General features: G+C 42.1%; 2 protein-coding genes across 5 annotated transcripts; one reads left to right on the top strand and one right to left on the bottom strand.

Annotated features, from left to right (window-relative positions):
• Positions 1-801: 801 nt before the first annotated feature.
• Positions 802-6,386, top strand: LOC121579178 (ubiquitin-like domain-containing CTD phosphatase 1). Of its 3 annotated transcripts, none has more exons than XM_041893535.1 (11): positions 802-977; positions 1,451-1,628; positions 1,825-1,916; positions 2,117-2,202; positions 2,370-2,485; positions 2,692-2,790; positions 2,870-2,907; positions 3,153-3,251; positions 3,360-3,476; positions 4,334-4,461; positions 4,597-6,386. In XM_041893535.1, exons 2-11 carry the CDS (start codon positions 1,475-1,477, stop codon positions 4,622-4,624), a joined length of 957 nt encoding a protein of 318 aa, XP_041749469.1. In that variant the 5' UTR covers positions 802-977; positions 1,451-1,474; the 3' UTR covers positions 4,625-6,386. The 3 variants fall into 3 exon arrangements, with proteins under 3 accessions (XP_041749469.1, XP_041749468.1, XP_041749470.1); XM_041893534.1 differs by lacking the exon at positions 802-977 and adding an exon at positions 1,047-1,100; XM_041893536.2 differs by lacking the exon at positions 802-977 and adding an exon at positions 1,128-1,286.
• A 918-nt stretch (positions 6,387-7,304) lies between these two features.
• LOC121580153 (interleukin-12 subunit beta-like) lies at positions 7,305-9,939 on the bottom strand. 2 transcript variants are annotated; one of them, XM_041895213.2, is made up of 8 exons: positions 9,843-9,939; positions 9,362-9,646; positions 9,040-9,145; positions 8,609-8,787; positions 8,251-8,402; positions 7,895-8,019; positions 7,736-7,766; positions 7,305-7,628 (listed from the first exon to the last, which is right to left on the bottom strand). In XM_041895213.2, the coding sequence occupies exons 1-8, from the start codon at positions 9,937-9,939 to the stop codon at positions 7,626-7,628; spliced, it is 978 nt and encodes a 325-aa protein (XP_041751147.1). In that variant the 3' UTR covers positions 7,305-7,625. The 2 variants fall into 2 exon arrangements, with proteins under 2 accessions (XP_041751147.1, XP_041751146.1); XM_041895212.1 differs by lacking the exon at positions 7,305-7,628 and having other exon boundaries at positions 7,651-7,766.
• Positions 9,940-17,227: the final 7,288 nt, after the last annotated feature.

Below are 17,227 nucleotides of genomic sequence, written 5' to 3'. Positions count from 1 at the left end.
TTTCGCAATGATCAGCTTGTCAAAAATGTATGGATACAAACTTGAAACCACTGATCATGACAATGGGGTGAAACTCCTAGACAACAGTTGTCCATTCCATATTGTCCATTTCTCTTTGACCGGTCCAGTTTTTGTTGTTGTTGACGGATGTTGGTGGAGAGCTGCAGCGATGAGTCTCTCCAACAACACACCTGAGAGGCGCGCTGGGGATTGACAAACAAAATATTTTCCGCCTTTGACAAAGTGGGCACTGCTTATCACAGGGCGGCATCAGAGCTAAACTAAAAAGGCGATATGCGACTGGTTGAGAGAAACTGTCATTGTTTTTGGACAGAATTATGTGAGGTTTTATGTGTTGTTGTTGTTGGAGGTGCGTTTTGGTCCGTTTAGCTCAGAAAATGTTGCCCTCATCAATCTGCCTCCATAGGCGGCCGCCTAATCCTGCCTAATGAGAGGGCCGGCGGTGAGAAGACGCCTTCGGTCCAATGACTTTTATGTGTAGTGTAATGGAACTGAGAATCATGATCAAGGGCTAATAAACAATCAGATAACGTTACTCACTCTAAAATATTTCGATAGAGTTGAAAATAAATGTAACTTTTTAGACAAAAGCAAATTACATACTACAGCACAAAGCCGACATTTGGGTGAATCAATATAACTTAAAGTATATTATTCTGTGATTTTGTAGTTAAAAACTGGATAAATCAATGCATTTGCAAGCGCAGCCTATTGAACTTTTATCCCTTGCTATTTGTCTCCATCTGTCGGTATTCTAGTAGTACACCACCTACAGGAAGTTGCAAACGAAGCGCGCTTGGGAACAAACCGGGCGACAGGAATAACTGCTGATTAAACAACACTGAATGAAACTGAGTTTTAAGAAATCACTTACTTTATACATTTATTACACGTCGTAGTACGCGTTCCTGCACACCACAGACACGAAAGGATTTGTGGCACAGCGCAATTTTTAGGTATGAATGCGCATCTGATTGCCTTTGACTTTGTTCTTCTAAAAATAACAGTCCATGCATGGCTGGCAGGCCCTTGAATTAGCTTGCTCGAGTTGGATGAATGAGAGATACGCAAGTTTTTTTGTTAGTAATGCCAGGCATTATGTACATTTTTGCAATCATTATTTGATCAGATTGCATCTGAGTGATTGATAAATTGCGGCTAATAACTAGCTACCTAGCTATCCAGCTAACGTTAGCTAGCTAACTTACTGAATGGCGTGGGCTGAATCTATCTACAAAGATACTACTAGGCAATCCCTAACCTAGGTAGCTAGCTAACATACTATATGGTAGCCAGATTAAACTTAATTTAGAACTTGTTTTCATTGCAAAGTACTGGAAGACATGAATCTCCAATAAGATTGCTATCCTGTCGTGGTTTCTGGATGTGTAGCTAGCTATCTGATTGTTGCCATTGTGATCTCTTACAGGTGTTGCAGGAGGTTTGCACCAGCATGTCTGTATCTGTGATCATTAAATGGGGAGGGCAGGAGTACTCCATCAGTACACTCTCCGAAGAGGACACTGTGCTGGACCTCAAGCAGTCCATCAAGTCCCTGACAGGAGTTCTCCCAGAGAGGCAGAAACTCCTAGGATTAAAGGTAAAAGGTAAGACCCATCTGTGGATTGCAGGTGTAAAGGCCAAAACCAATAACTGTTTTACTGTGTTTGAGAGCTAATTGACATGTGCAGCACAGATCGTATGGAAGTATTTTCCTTCACATGCTTCACACCATTGTGGATTTCTGCTTTTTTCTGAGCTGTCTGGAGTCATCACATCTTAATGGTTCAGTCTCTCTCCCAGGTAAACCAGCAGAGGACCAAGTGAAGCTGGGTTCACTGAAGCTGAAGCCCAATACCAAGATCATGATGATGGGCAGCAGGGAGGAGAGTCTGGTGGGTTCCTCTTCCTTCCACTAAACTGTATGGTGAACCATTCCACACCCGGGACTGTGATTGGTGAAGCCTGCTTCCAGCTGTTTACCAGAAGCAATGTCAAGACAAGGACTGACTTGTAGAGAGTTTATTTTCCTAACTTTAGCATGTCTAAGACCTAGGCCTCATAACACTCAATCGCTTCGTTTTGTTTTGTGAAGGAAGAAGTTTTAGCACCTCCCCCAGAGAATGATGACGTTGTCAATGACTTTGACATTGAAGAAGAGGTGATTGAAGTACAGAACAGGTGCAGTAGGACTTTGCAGATACAACTAATTTATACTGTAGCTTCAGTCATGCAAGTAATGAATTGATTTTGCTCAAACTTCGCTTGGCACTCTACGGTATGTTTTCTAAGATGGCGTAGTCAGTCCAATGTCTTGTTTTAACTTAATGCCCTTTTGTTTTCTTTAGAGAGGAGAACTTGGCCAAGATAGCCCGCCGTGTCAAAGACTACAAAGTGGAGGGGATGAACCCACCCAGGGCAGGAAAGAGGCTGCTAGTACTAGATGTGGACTACACGTTGTTTGGTGAGTAGGAAGAACATCAAAACTGCCCTGGGCACCTGCTGTTTGCCTGATGAAGTCATTCATAATTACACCATTTCTAAATATGAAACACATTTGAGATTTTAAGAATGTAGAATGTTATTGAATGGTTTTATACCATTGTCCTTATGCTGTTTGTTTTTTTTCAAACGTTTGAGCATGTTTCTCTGTGATTTGTTTCATTCCAGATCACAAGTCATGTGCAGAGACGGGACAAGAGCTCATGAGGCCTTTTCTCCATGAGTTCCTGACCTCGGCGTACGAGGACTATGACATCGTCATCTGGTGTAAGTACCAAACTGCTTGTTTTGATGTAAATGGAACGTTCAAGGTAACTCGCAGTAATTTGTGTTTAATTTGTTCTAGCTGCCACGAGTATGAAGTGGATTGATGCTAAAATGAAAGTAAGTATTCCCTTTTGATATGTTGATTTTGTATCAGTCTCAATTCATTTGTTGGCTCTTCATGGCCAGAAAGGGGCAGTTTCCCCAGAAGAGTTTTCACAACCTCCATTGAGCGCTAAACACATGCATATTGAGTAGCAGTGATTTAATATGCGGGATTGACCTGTAGTGTCGAGCGTCAGATCAGATGTTGCCTTCCTGTTGTGGTGTATGTGACCGTCTCGCCGTGCCCTCTGGTTTCTCAGGAGCTGGGAGTGACGGACAACCCCAACTACAAGATCACCTTCATGCTGGACAGTGCAGCCATGATCACCGTGCACACGCCTAAGAGGGGTGTAGTGGAGGTGAGTGGGCCTACACTGGAGCATACAACCCTCATAAATCACACTGATTCATGTCCCAGTCGCCTTATGGAACTGTCTCAAGTCAGTGTTGTGGTGGGTGTGTTTCAGGTGAAGCCTCTAGGGGTCATATGGGGAAAGTACAGTGAGTTCTACAGCAAGAGGAACACTATCATGTTCGACGACATTGGCAGAAATTTCCTTATGAACCCACAGAACGGACTGAAGGTAAGTTATGGTAGAACTTCCATTACTAGACCGGGCGTTTCTTTGCTTACCATTGGAGGTGTGGAAAGCCCAGCTCACCCACGTTATAATTAGGGTTTCTAACTCTACAGGTTGATCAAAACAGACATTGTCATCCATCAGTACAGTTTGATATTTATAGCACTTATTGCATTATAACGCGTTGCAAGTGTTACCAAAGGGGTGAACTAATCAGTTCTCCTCACTGGTTACATGGACAGACTTGCGTTTTGACAGAGGTAGAGGTGCTGTAAATCCACCAGAGCAGACCAGTAAAATGCATGCGCGTGTAATTACACTTCTTTGGACCCCCGACACTAATTAGAGGCTGGGGTATATTTACTAAAATGAGATGGCCGGCCATTATAAGAGACCACCGTTTGTTTGAGACTCTGGGCTCTATTTGAACAAATCTAACGCAATGGTATGGCAGCGCTATAGGTCCGCCCATCGTTACCGCTAAGACCAGCTTCTGGTTGGTCTTAAATATCCCCACCAGTGCTGCCTGAAATTGGCACTTTGGAGCATGATTTTAAGAACACACCTCACATATTGCCACCCCTCCCACCTCAGCGTAAGCGAGCTCATATAAGAGAGGTACATTACCAATCCTGGCGCTAGGGTTTGAAAATAGAAGTGCGACGGCTTTAACAGGTCAATTGCAAACTAGCGTGCGTTTGGACAATAGCAAACTAGCGTGCATTTGGACTGTGCATTTTAATGTCCGTTTTCAATAAGTAACCCTACCAAAGCCTCCTTGAGTCTTCCAGGTGTCAGCTGTCATTATGGTGTGAATTTTGATACAACACATTTTCAATGTTTTTTTCCCCCTCCTTTAGATTCGTCCATTCATGAAAGCGCACTTAAACCGTGAAAAAGACAAAGAGCTCTTCAAACTGTCTCAGTATCTTAAGGAGATTGCCAAACTGGAGGACTTCTCTTGTCTCAACCATAAGCATTGGGAGAGGTAAGGTTACGGAAATAGGATTCTGCTACTGACTCTGTCTTAGCACACCTTTTTTTTGCTGCTTCATTACTGACTTTTGTTTTAAACTAGATGATAATTGCTTTGTGATCATTGTTGTGTTGTGTATGTCCGCAGGTATCGCGCAAAGAAACCGAGCCAGTGAGAGCGTTGTTGTGGATGTGTGAAGGGATCATCATTCCTCAACCAGGAACAGGGCAGGACACTCAAGCCCTCACCAAACTACTGCTGCTGTTTCCCATTGTATGGCGTGTTTTATTTACTTCTGTTCTTCCCCCTCATCTCTGTCTTTCTCTGTTGACTTCAGTCCGGGAGACACGGTAAATACTTATACACATCTCAGTACTCAGTTTACATGCAATGGATTTTGTTAGGTTTCACCCAGTCGCTCTTTCACAGCAGTGACTCTGTCATCTGTAGCTATGACACTTAAACTCAGTTATACGAACATGAGTTTGTTCTGTACTGATACTGTTATGTATTCTCTCTCTCCACTCCCCCTGGCTCTCTCCCCTATGGCAACACCATACCAAGTAGATAGAGCAAAGCTGGTACAGTAACTGAGTGTTACCGAGTACACTGAGGTAAAGTTGTGTGACAGGTTACTTAACTAATCACTGAGGTGGATTAGGCCTCTATTAGGATGGTGACCTCCATATACTGCTGCTTGTCACAGAGGTCGTTTCTGAAGGAGACGGATGACGTTGTCCATCAGGCAGTTTTAGATTGTCATTGTCTGCTGACATCAGCTATGCCTGCCTGGAAACCAAATATATCTCTGCACGTGGTTAGACAGTATTTTTTAAAAATATGCATTTGACCTAACTTTGATTTGAACTGAAACACCTTCTTTTTCATATTCTCAGGCAATTGTTAGGTCCACTAAACCAAACAATACTTGTTGTAGTAGAATGATTGAAAATAAATGGGGGAAAAAGGCACTTACATTGTTTTTGGACAATTAAAGGCATTGTGTTGTTTGGCAGGCTCAGCCCAAGCACTAGACACTAAACTCAGATCAGACTTCTCTGATTTTGTATGAGGTTTATTTGTAAATAGTATTTAATATTTTCAGTTGGAAAAAGGGATATGGTTCAGAGCATTGAGTCACACCTTTTTATCCGTTACTAGTTTTCTCTTTAAAAGGCAAATATTTGACAGTAATTAAATATTTGCTAACATTTGCTTTATCCATTGGCTGTAACACTAGAGCGTCAATTCTCTCACGTCATCCTGCGAAGTTATGCAATAATCTAAAGATTGACTGCTATCAGAGGAAATTAATCAATGTCAGGGTTTACAGAATATTTTCAACTCTTGTTATTTCTGTTTTAGATTGTCAAATATTTATTTTACACAGACTTCCTTACTACTTTGATTTCTAGTAAAGAATGTTTTGCTACCTTCATGTTGGGTGTCAAAGGCAAATGTGTAAATAAGCATTTCAGTTGTCAAATGAAGGCACTATCATTTAACAAGCTGTGTGTCCTTACCCACGCATCCCAGGCACTGAATACACACCTGGATGACTGACAATAGTACATCATGTCTCGCTGAAGCAGCACTTTTCAAACAATGAAAAATCTATTGATATTTATTTTTTATTATTGAATATTAAATCATACAATCTACCTGCAGTGAAGCCACTCAACATTTACATGACATTCAGTCATCTAGCAGACTCAAACTATTATTGGTTTAGTTGTCAGCTTGTCATATTTGTTACCTCAGTTAAGTTTTCTTCACAATAACTTGATTTGTAAAAGATGAGGAAACCGTCACATTTGTTGTATCCTGTGATATTTAATTTGCAGACTGTTGCATGTCAGACAACATGAACATGTTTTAACAAGTGGGCACCGGATTCCTGTTGTGAGCATATCCCGACTGTAAATAAAATATTTTTTACAAAAGCTGCTTTTCCAGTCGATTTGTATACACAGTCAGTTTCATTAGTGTAAGCATTGTAAAAACTAATTATAGTGCCTTGACAAGTAATCATCCTAAAAAGTATGCAAATTACGATTTGCTGATTCAGATGCATGGCTAACAAGTGAACAGGGGCATGTATTGTTGTGGAAATTAATCACTATACTTTATAAAAAATCTAAGTACTTCCAGAGTTTTTGTTGCAACAAAAATTACTTTATTAGAGTTTCAACAAAGCCAGGCCAGTCTGCAGAGTAGCCCCCCTTTTTCTCTCTCTCCCCCAGTTATATAGCCCATCCACCTCTCTTCCAGCTCAAAATCCCTCCCTCTTCAGTTTCCCGCTCTTTATCACTCCGCCCACTTCCTTTGTCTCTGAGGACGGCTAAAATCGACTTTCATTATGTTCAGAATCACATAGTACTACAATCAATCTCTCCCCTGTCTTGCAAAAACACTCATGTTTAGTTTAAACTCTGTTCAACCCCGGCTCTCCCGGGATTAACCTGAAGACCGATTGTTGGACATAACAGGTCCCTAAATCCTTGAAACATACACCAACCCCACCCCATCATGCTGTAATCAATCAAGAAGATAGCCAAGGAGAGACAAAGGTCTAGCCCAAACTCCATTCAACCCTGGTGCCGCTCCTTTCACTGTGTTTGAAGAGAGAAACAAAAGGCCACAAGCTAGTTTCAGTCTCTGATGAGATAAGACAGTCATGGATTTAAGTAAGAGCGAGCAATTTGACCCTAGGTCAGATTGCCTCTTTACCCCCCACACACACAGTGAAATGACCCAATTAAATTCCTGGCCCAGTAACAAAGAATTCTAACTATGTTTGTGATTACCCCAGTTTTATCTCATAGTCCATTAAAAATACACATCAGTATCCGAGTGCAGGACCTTTTATTTTTGCGTCTATTTCATCATTTAGACAAATCTTCATGCAACAGTAATGAAAAAACGTAAGAGATAAATAACATAAATCATGGTGTGGTTACATTTCAGAACTATTATAAATTAATAAATATATACTTGCCTTACATTCAAATTACAACAATCATAGTATACGACATTGCATAACTTATTCTCTAAAGTATAATGTTTAAAAAAATATATATATCTTTTCAGTGCCAAGACAATTCCATATTTGGTTGTGATGGTTGAAGCTGCGTGATGTCATGTTGTCTGTCTTCATCTGGGTTTTGCTTTCCTTTTTACTGTAAAGAGACAGAAATTAGATATTTTTCTTCAAACTTCACGTGAACCGAAATATGATGTTGAAATAACTTACTATTAAAATGTTAAGAGGTTGAGCCATCTATACCTGTCGATTTCTCTTGTGTTTATGCTTCACCCTGTTGTACAAAGACAGACAGTCACAACCCTTTCGTCTAGGCACAGTTCAGCACTGTTGAAAGTTTGACATTCCTAAACTTCTCATGAAGTTGTGTATTGGAGCTAGAGGACAGTGAAAAAGACTCACTCATGATGGGTCCACTGACACCAGGGGCAGTCAACCAGTTCATCCTTCGCCCGGAGGCAGAAACGATACTTCTTGGGGCTGTGATTGAGGGTAAACTTTGTTTCTTTGGTTTCCATCAGAAACACCTATATCGAAGAGGAGAGAATGTACCCTCACCTTAGAATTTAATCCCCGGTGCCAATGTTCTTCTACACATTCATTAATGTATGAAGTTTCAATTACAGAGTACCATATTGTAAAAGTAATGATTGTAAAGATTGGCCAAGTATCACAGACCAGATTAAAGTGTCAATCAAGACACATCACGATATTGAGAATTTCAAGGACAAAATTGTTGCATAAAAATGGGCTTCTACCTGTTTTTCAGAGTCACAGCTTGCCCCGAGGTGGACCACTTTGACCTGGAATGTGAGGGGGTAGTAAGAATGGGGGAGGCTCCACGTCGCAGGGTACCCCCACTCAAAGGTGTTCCCCTCCACCTTGGTGATGTGGATCTTGTCTGTCTTCACTGATGAGGGAGAGAAGGAGACCAGACAGAACCTATATTACTGAAGTGGTGGCCATGTGAATCTTATGATATACAACAGAAAGCATGTCTACCTAAAACAAGGATGGAATGAGATGTACTGTATATTAAGTTATACCTGGATGATGTGACAATGCTATTTCCAGTGAATGAGTGCGGAGGACATGTTTGCCTTGGCCTTACTGTACCTATTTCTCGTATGTAGAAGGGTGTAACGGTGTAGTCCTCTAGGAGGTAGTTGGTCCTGAAGTAGACGGTCAGGTCGATACGGGACACCTCCTCAGCAAAGGAACAGCTGTCCAGATCGTCACAGGTCAAACCTGCACCATCACCGTGTACAGAGCAGGAGAAGTTGCTGCCAGAGAGCCTGAATGAGGGACACAAATCTCCTGGTTAGCCTTGGGACTTCTCACTCTCTGAAAGAAGCCTGATGTTCAAACATAACAAATCAAAAGCTCTTCACAGAGAGTCAGTGTCAGTGGAGAGAGCGTTTGCACTGTTGTAGTATTCACTTCGAATAGCATCATTCATGTGACAAGATCAAATGATGTAACCATCAGTACATGAGAGCAGCCCATTGGTCATACAAAATTAATCTACTGTATGTTTGAAGACTTACTGTCCTACTTGGACCAGAACAACAACTGCTGACATCCGATGCTCAGTCTTCTTCCAATAGCAATGAAATGTTCCATTGTAATTTTTTGCCAAACATCTTATGTACTCTGGGTAAAAAGAGAAACAAAATGAGAGAGGGAGGGAAATGGAGAAATTATTATTCTCTCTTTCTTTCTTTCTATCTCTCTCTCTCTCTCTCTCTCTCTCTCTCTCTCTCTCTCTCTCTCTCTCTCTCTCTCTCTCTCTCTCTCTCTCTCTCTCTCTCTCTCTCTCTCTCTCTCTCTCACACACACACACATACATATACACACACAAACACACACCATCCTCATCTGTGTCATGTGACTTCTCCAGGACGCGTCTCCGTCTGTTGGGTGATTGGATGTCCTGCACCAGCACCAGGGTGTGGTTGAGGTAGTCTCCAGCAGCGTTGTGACAGCTGTAGTTCCCTCCAATCATCTCCACCACTTTCACCTTGATCTGGTTCCCTTGTCCTACACGCTCACTGCCCTTCATCCAGATCACCTCTGTGTCCTGATAGGAGTCCCCACAGAGAAGAGGGACCTGCGTCTCAGTGAAGACCCTCAGATCCACCTTCACCACGAGCACTGGGAACCACATGGCCACCAATGTTTTAGTACAGCCTTCATGTTGAAAGTTTGTTTTATACAAATGTTTGAATTTCATTAGTCTCCAACATATTAATATTATGACAGTGTAAGTTATTCAATCAGAAGTAGAGAGTGTATATGTCAGGAGGAGTAGACGGGTAAAGATGAGAGATAAATAGGCTGAAACAGTCACCATTTGGCATGAGAGTCTCAATGGTCTCCGTCCCATGTTGGCTGCTTGACGCCACATGAAGGATGAGATACAGGATGTTGTATAGTAACATGTTCATCTGGCAGAGAGAAAAACAAGAGTACTTTAAGTTCATGTCTATTGATATGTATTGTATCTAAATGTTAATGACGTTCTCCTGAACCAGACAAAGTTAAATATGCTTCAATCAATAGGCCATACTGTAGTAGTATGTCATATCTTACCTTGATAATGAGATATGAGCGGAGTGTGCTCCTGGCTGGATTGTAGTATTGTCATGTCGACCCAGCCAGTATTTATATCTCAGCGGAACAGAAGTGAAGCCTGCCAGGTTAGAGGAACTGATCACCTATCAGTGTTTATAAATGACATTCAGGGTTTGAGAATGTGTGGTCAGTTAAGGTAAGAACTAGACTGCTGAATGGAAGGCCTTATTTTTGGGATTTCTGTGGTTTGGTGACTGATGTCACTACCTAAGAGCAATCCAGTCATCAGCCAGTGACCTGGTCACAAGTCCTGTGGCAGCAGCGGTATGGGTTAACTCATTCCCACTTTGGTCTAAGTTGGACAGGAGAGCATTGTGATGTGTGGTTTGGGTTCCATATGGTTCTTCAGTAGGAAACGCGTGTGTACTCTCAAATCCCCTAAATAAAGTTCACTAGAGCAGGATTCAGGAAGCATGTGCTTTTTTATTTATGCATGATTGCATGAGCTGTCCTTCCTTATGATGAAAAAAATATTTCTTGAGGGAAATGTGCTTTGTCAGCACATACAAAACTCTATTGACCTCTGCTCTGCTATACAGTACCGTAGTGTGAATAAATCATCCCAAGATCCCACAAAAGTTTCTCTTTCTGAAGGGGCATGACTTGGTTCTTACTGTGGGCTACATCCATAGGCTACATCCATGGGCTACATCCATGGGCTACATCCATAGGCTACATCCATGGGCTACATCCATGGGCTACATCCATGGGCTACATCCATAGGCTACATCCATGGGCTACATCCATGGGCTACATCCATGGGCTACATCCATGGGCTACATCCTAGCTGTGCTACATCACACAACAAGTCAGGTTTGCACCCAGACTTAAGAGAACATTTGTGTGAATTGAGGTTAGGACAGCAACTCAGGACGTAGAACACTGAGACTAAAGAGGACAAAGAGACTAAGGGGAACTGGAAATGGGTGGGTTGAGGTGAGGTGAGAATCATGTGCCTACCTAGTATCTACCTACGCTTGAGTCGTGTCGCCTGCAATAGGGAACTTTGTCTTTGTGTAGGGGGTTCCTAGATGTGTTTTTTAATAGCTATAAATAGTACATTTGTAAGTATACACACAGGTAAGAATCCATAGATTGTGAGGAAGTAAGTGAAGTAAAGAGACTAAACAGTCGATCAGCTGCATAGTGAACACTCCAGTTTGAGAAGGAGTGTGAAAGTAGATTGCCCTTCAGGGGTTTTACTGTACCACAAGTGGAAACCATCAGTACTATTTTCAGGGATTTCCACAAAATGAATTGGCCTTTAATATATTTAGCCACATGCTTGATGGAGCAGGAATCAAATCCACATTACCACACAGTTCCACTTCAGTTCCCCCTCATCTATCAAACTCTTTAGTCAAACAGCTCTCACATACAGTGAGGGGAAAAAAGTATTTGATCCCCTGCTGATTTTGTACGTTTGCCCACTGACAAAGACATGATCAGTCTATAATTTTAATGGTAGGTTTATTTGAACAGTGAGAGACAGAATAACAACAAAAAAATCCAGAAAAACGCATTTCAAAAATGTTATAAATTGATTTGCATTTTAATGAGGAAAATAAGTATTTGACCCCTCTGCAAAACATGGCAAAATCCTTGTTGGCAATCACAGAGGTCAGACGTTTCTTGAAGTTGGCCACCAGGTTTGCACACATCTCAGGAGGGATTTTGTTCCACTCCTCTTTGCAGATCTTCTCCAAGTCATTAAGGTTTCGAGGCTGACGTTTGGCAACTCGAACCTTCAGCTCCCTCCACAGATTTTCTATGGGATTAAGGTCTGGAGACTGGCTAGGCCACTCCAGGACCTTAATGTGCTTCTTCTTGAGCCACTCCTTTGTTGCCTTGGTCGTTTGTTTTGGGTCATTGTCATGCTGGAATACCCATCTACGACCTATTTTCAATGCCCTGGCTGAGGGAAGGAGGTTCTCACCCAAGATTTGACGGTACATGGCCCCGTCCTGTCCCCTTAGCAGAAAAACACCCCCAAAGCATAATGTTTCCACGTCCATGTTTGACGGTGGGGATGGTGTTCTTGGGGTCATAGGCAGCATTCCTCCTCCTCCAAACACGGCGAGTTGAGTTGATGCCAAAGAGCTCGATTTTGGTCTCATCTGACCACAACACTTTCACCCAGTTCTCCTCTGAATCATTCAGATGTTCATTGGCAAACTTCAGACGGCCCTGTATATGTGCTTTCTTGTGCAGGATTTCAGTCCTTCACGTCGTAGTGTGTTACCAATTGTTTTCTTGGTGACTATGGTCACAGCTGCCTTGAGATCATTGACAAGATCCTCCCGTGTAGTTCTGGGCTGATTCCTCACCGTTCTCATGATCATTGCAACTCCACGAGGTGAGATCTTGCATGGAGCCCCAGGCCGAGGGAGATTGACAGTTCTTTTGTGTTTCTTCCATTTGCGAATGATCGCACCAACTGTTGTCACCTTCTCACCAAGCTGCTTGGCGATGGTCTTGTAGCCCATTCCAGCCTTGTGTAGGTCTACAATCTTGTCCCTGACATCCTTGGAGAGCTCTTTGGTCTTGGCCATGGTGGAGAGTTTGGAATCTGATTGATTGATTGCTTCTGTGGACAGATGTCTTTTATACATATAACAAGCAGTGATTAGGAGCACTCCCTTTAAGAGTGTGCTCCTAATATCAGCTCGTTACCTGTATAAAAGACACCTGGGAGCCAGAAATCTTTCTGATTGAGAGGGTGTCAAATACTTATTTCCCTCATTAAAATGTAAATCAATTTATAACATTTTTGACACGCGTTTTTCTGGATTTTTTTGTTGTTATTCTGTCGCTCACTGTTCAAATAAACCTACCATTCAAATGATAGACTGATCATTTCTTTGTCAGTGGACAAACGTACAAAATCAGCAGGGGATCAAATACTTTTTTCCCTCACTGTAGGTTACCTCAGCACGGGACACTGGTTAGAAAATATTCCACATCCACACTGATAATATCTAAAAGATGTTAATTCAAGGTTTTCTTCAATTTAAACACTCTTTTGTGTGATTTGTTTTTGAATATCTTATCCAGAGACATTCAGTCACCCATGTAGAGTCTAATTAACATAATCAGAGTTTATGTTTTTACAGTAAAGACCCCTGACAAATCAAATCGTGATTGTTTTATAAAACAAGCTGGGGAATTAATCTCACTCTGTGCTTTCTTTGACTCTTCCATTTTGGCTCCATGTTAGAACCATTCGGATGCAGGGTAGAGATCAGTAGCAGCAGCAGCATCCTCCCCCAGATGAGATGGCCTACTAATTAGCCTTGTTTTAGTATGTTGATTAGATATGGCATCCGTTTACAGAGGAACGGATTATGCCATCAGACTAATTGCAAGGGAGAGGCGAGCTGAGAGCATTATAGTCTTTCCCAATGACTTCCTCTGAGGTGTCGCTGTAGCTGTCGGAGTGCCTCTCTCAATGTCATACACTCCAATTACACACGGGAAACTGTTGAGCATGAAAAACTGAGCAGTGTTGCAGTTCTTGACACATTCAAACCGGTGCTTCTGGCACCTACTACCATACCAGTGGAGGCTGCTGAGGGGAGGGACGGCTCATAATAATAGCTGGAACGGAGCGAATGGAATGACATCAAACACCTGGAAACCATGGAAACCATGTGTTTGTTGTATCTGATACCATTCCACCTATTCCGCTCCAGCCATTACCATGAGCCCGTTCTCCCCAATTAAGGTGCCACCAACCTCCTGTGTACCATATCCTGTTCAAAGGCACTTACATCTTTTGTCTTGCCCATTCACCCTCTGAATGTCACACATACACAATCCATGTCTCAATTGTCTCAAGGCTTAAAAATCCTTCTTTAACCTGTCTCCTCCCCTTCATCTACACCGATTGAAGTGGATTTAACCTGGATTCACCCGGTCAGTTTATGTCATGGAAGGAGCAGGTGATCCTAATGTTTTGTGCACTCAGTGTAAGTACGTACCAATAATTTATATATACACTAAATGACTAACAGGGGGCGCTGTTTTGAAGCCACCACGCCTCCATCTTGGCACTCCCCTGGAAGCTATAGAAATGCATTTTTTAAAGTGTATATATTTTTTTCCTTAAATCGAAAGTTCTAATGCTACTGTTCCCACCACAACAACAAAAAATACTTAAATACATGTCATTTTTTCCTTGAGACATTTAATTGAAATACTGTAGAATTACATTCATTCCTATGGGGGACTGCTCCTACTGGGGATTGCCAATATGGCCGACCGGTGGCTTCAAAGCCTCTCAATGGCCAATACATAGCATCAGCAATCCAGGGTTTATTTATAGCACATCATTGGTACGTACCAGTACAATGTGAGAAAAAAAAAAATCATTGATGAGAACAAACTTCCAACAATAACTTTAAAAATATTTTAATAAGTAACATCCTTGCATTTCATGAACTAACACTCACACTTTTTCCCCTACTAGCACTGACTTTGCTGATAGCTACTTTATTGAGGAAAAATTTACTTACTATGTCCCACCTAGCTATCTTAAGGTGAATGCACTCAGTAGCTCTGGATAAGAGTTAAATTACTAAAATGTAAATGTAATATCAGAGCATCTTCTCTGGTTTTCCCTCCACCAATATATCATACCAGGCTTTCACATGGGCAGGGGAAATTCCTGATGCTTTTCATCTGATAAATAATAGGATGTATTTAAAGTATGAAAATATTAAGAGGGCAGGGGTCCACAAGTTAAACAACTGATCATTTATGGCTCACAGCAGAGTTCCTCTTGCATGAAATTACTGACCTTATTACTGTAAATGGTCAAAGATAAGCCAGTTAGATTTGTAAACAGTTTGGTGTAGTCTCCTGTTTAAACCTCTTTTAAAACCAGGATTACAGTGCATTCGGAAAGTATTCAGACCCCTTGACTTTTTCCACAATTTGTTACGCTACAGCCTTATTCTGAAATTGATTAAATAGTCCCCCCCCCCTCATCAATCTACACATAATAACCCATAATGACAAAGTAAAAACAGGTTTTGTGAACATTTTGCCAAAAATAAATAAAAAATAAACGGAAATATCACATTTACGTAAGTATTCAGACCCTTTACTCAGTACTTTGTTAAAGCACCTTTGGAAGAGATTACAGCCTCGTGTATTCTTGGGTATGATGCTACAACCTTGGCACACCTGTATTTGGGGAGTTACTCCCATTCTTCTCTGCAGATCCTCTCAAACTCTGTCAGGTTGGATGGGGAGCGTCGCTGCACAGCTATTTTCAGGTCTCTCCAGAGATGTTAGATCAGGTTCAAGTCTGGGTTCTGGCAGGGCCACTCAAGGACATTCAGAGACTTGTTCCAAAGCCACTCCTACGTTGTCTTGGCTGTGTGCTTAGGGTCGTTGTCCTGTTGGAAGGTGAACCTTCACCCCAGTCTGAGGTCCTGAGCGCTCTGGAGCAGGTTTTCATCAAGGATCTCTCTGTACTTCGCTCTGTTCATCAAACCTGACTAGTCTCCCAGTCCCTACCGCTGAAAAACATCCCCACAGCATGATGCTGCCACCACCATGCTTCACCATAGAGATGGTGCCAGGTTTCCTCCAGACATGACGCTTGGCATTCAGGCCAAAGAGTTCAATCTTGGTTTCATCAGACCAGAGAATCTTGTTTCTCATGGTCTGAGAGTCCTTTAGCTGCCTTTTGGCAAACTCCAAGCAGGCTGTCATGTGCCTTTTACTGAGGAGTGGCTTCCGTCTGGCCACTCTACCATAAAGGCCTGATTGGTGGAGTGCTGCAGAGATGGTTGTCCTTCTGGAAGGTTCTCCCATCTCCACAAAGGAACTCTGGAGCTCTGTCAGAGTGACCATCGGGTTCTTGCTCACCTCCCTGACCAAGGCCCTTCTCCCCCGATTGCTCAGTTTGGCCGGGCCAGCTCTAGGAAGAGTCTTGGTGGTTCCAAACTTCTTCAGTTTAAGAATGATGGAGGCCACTGTGTTCTTGGTAGAGCACGGCGCTTGCAACGCAAGGGTTGTGGGTTTGTTTCCCACGGGGGGCCAGTATGAAAAATGTATGCACTCACTAATTGTATGTCACTCTGGATAAGAGCTTCTGCTAAATGACTAAAATGTCAATTGGATCACTAAAATGTAAAATGTTGGTACCCTTCCCCTCGACAGAATCCTGTCTCGGAGCTCTACGGACAATTCCTTCGACCTCATGGCTTGGTTTTTGCTCTGACATGCACTGTCGACTGTGGGACCTTATATAAACAGGTGTGTGCCTTTCCAAATCATGTCCAATCAATTTAATTGACCACAGGTGGACACCAATCAAGTTGTAGAAACATCTTAAGGATGATCAATGGAAACAGGATGGACCTGAGGTCAATTTAGAGTCTCATAGCTAAGGGTCTGAATTTTTATTTAATTTTTATACATTTGCAAACATTTCTAAAAACCTGTTTTCACTTTGTCATTATGGGGCACTGTGTGTAGATTAATGAGGATTTAAAAAATAATCCATTTTAGAATAAGGCTGTAACGTAACAAAATGTGGAAAAAGGGGTTTGAATACTTTCTGAATGGACTGTAGGTCCACAGGCAGACTCATGAACAGGAGAGTGGCTGGTGGCTTGCGTGCCAAGGGTGTCCAGGCTAATGCGTAAACATGCAGAATATTTAGTCTTCCCAACATGGACAAAAGGTCCATCTCTCTCTACGGTGATGCAATAAAGTGATTTACTCTCTCCGTCAGCAGATGAAAGGAAATATGGAACTACGCTCACAAAGCTGCTTCCCTGTTTTTCATTGTCTTTCCAAAGGGTGGAAACCCCACGAAGGAAGTGGAGAGCACATGTCTTCCTCCACAGCTGCAGACTAGGGTCAACATCCTGTAAACCCACAACAACACAATGCCAGTGTGCTCTGACTCTGAACCTCAATCAGGGTCGTGGTCAGTAGGTACAAAACAGGAGGTGCCTTCTGAGCATGACCCTGTTGTTCTTCACACCTATGTGGTATAGAATATATAGCTAGATTCACAGGAAGTAGGGGTGCTGCAGAACCCTCTGAAAAATCACAATAAAAAAAGATACAGTATATTATTTT

Source organism: Coregonus clupeaformis, chromosome 13, assembly GCF_020615455.1.
Source record: "Coregonus clupeaformis isolate EN_2021a chromosome 13, ASM2061545v1, whole genome shotgun sequence".
Lineage (NCBI taxonomy): Eukaryota > Metazoa > Chordata > Actinopteri > Salmoniformes > Salmonidae > Coregonus > Coregonus clupeaformis.
This window is presented reverse-complemented; position numbering and strand designations above follow the sequence as displayed.

Coding starts and splice junctions, on each gene's coding strand:
- LOC121579178 (XM_041893534.1), top strand. CDS start 1,074: ATGAATGAGAGATACGCAAGTTTTTTT. Junction 1,917..2,116: donor GCAGCAGGGAGGAGAGTCTG/GTGGGTTCCTCT, acceptor TGTTTTGTGAAG/GAAGAAGTTTTAGCACCTCC. Junction 3,477..4,333: donor ACCCACAGAACGGACTGAAG/GTAAGTTATGGT, acceptor CCCCTCCTTTAG/ATTCGTCCATTCATGAAAGC.
- LOC121580153 (XM_041895212.1), bottom strand. CDS start 9,939: ATGAACATGTTACTATACAACATCCTGTATCTCATCCTTCATGTGGCG. Junction 9,647..9,842: donor TGAGACTCTCATGCCAAATG/GTGACTGTTTCA, acceptor TGTGGTTCCCAG/TGCTCGTGGTGAAGGTGGAT. Junction 9,146..9,361: donor ACATGACACAGATGAGGATG/GTGTGTGTTTGT, acceptor CTTTTTACCCAG/AGTACATAAGATGTTTGGCA.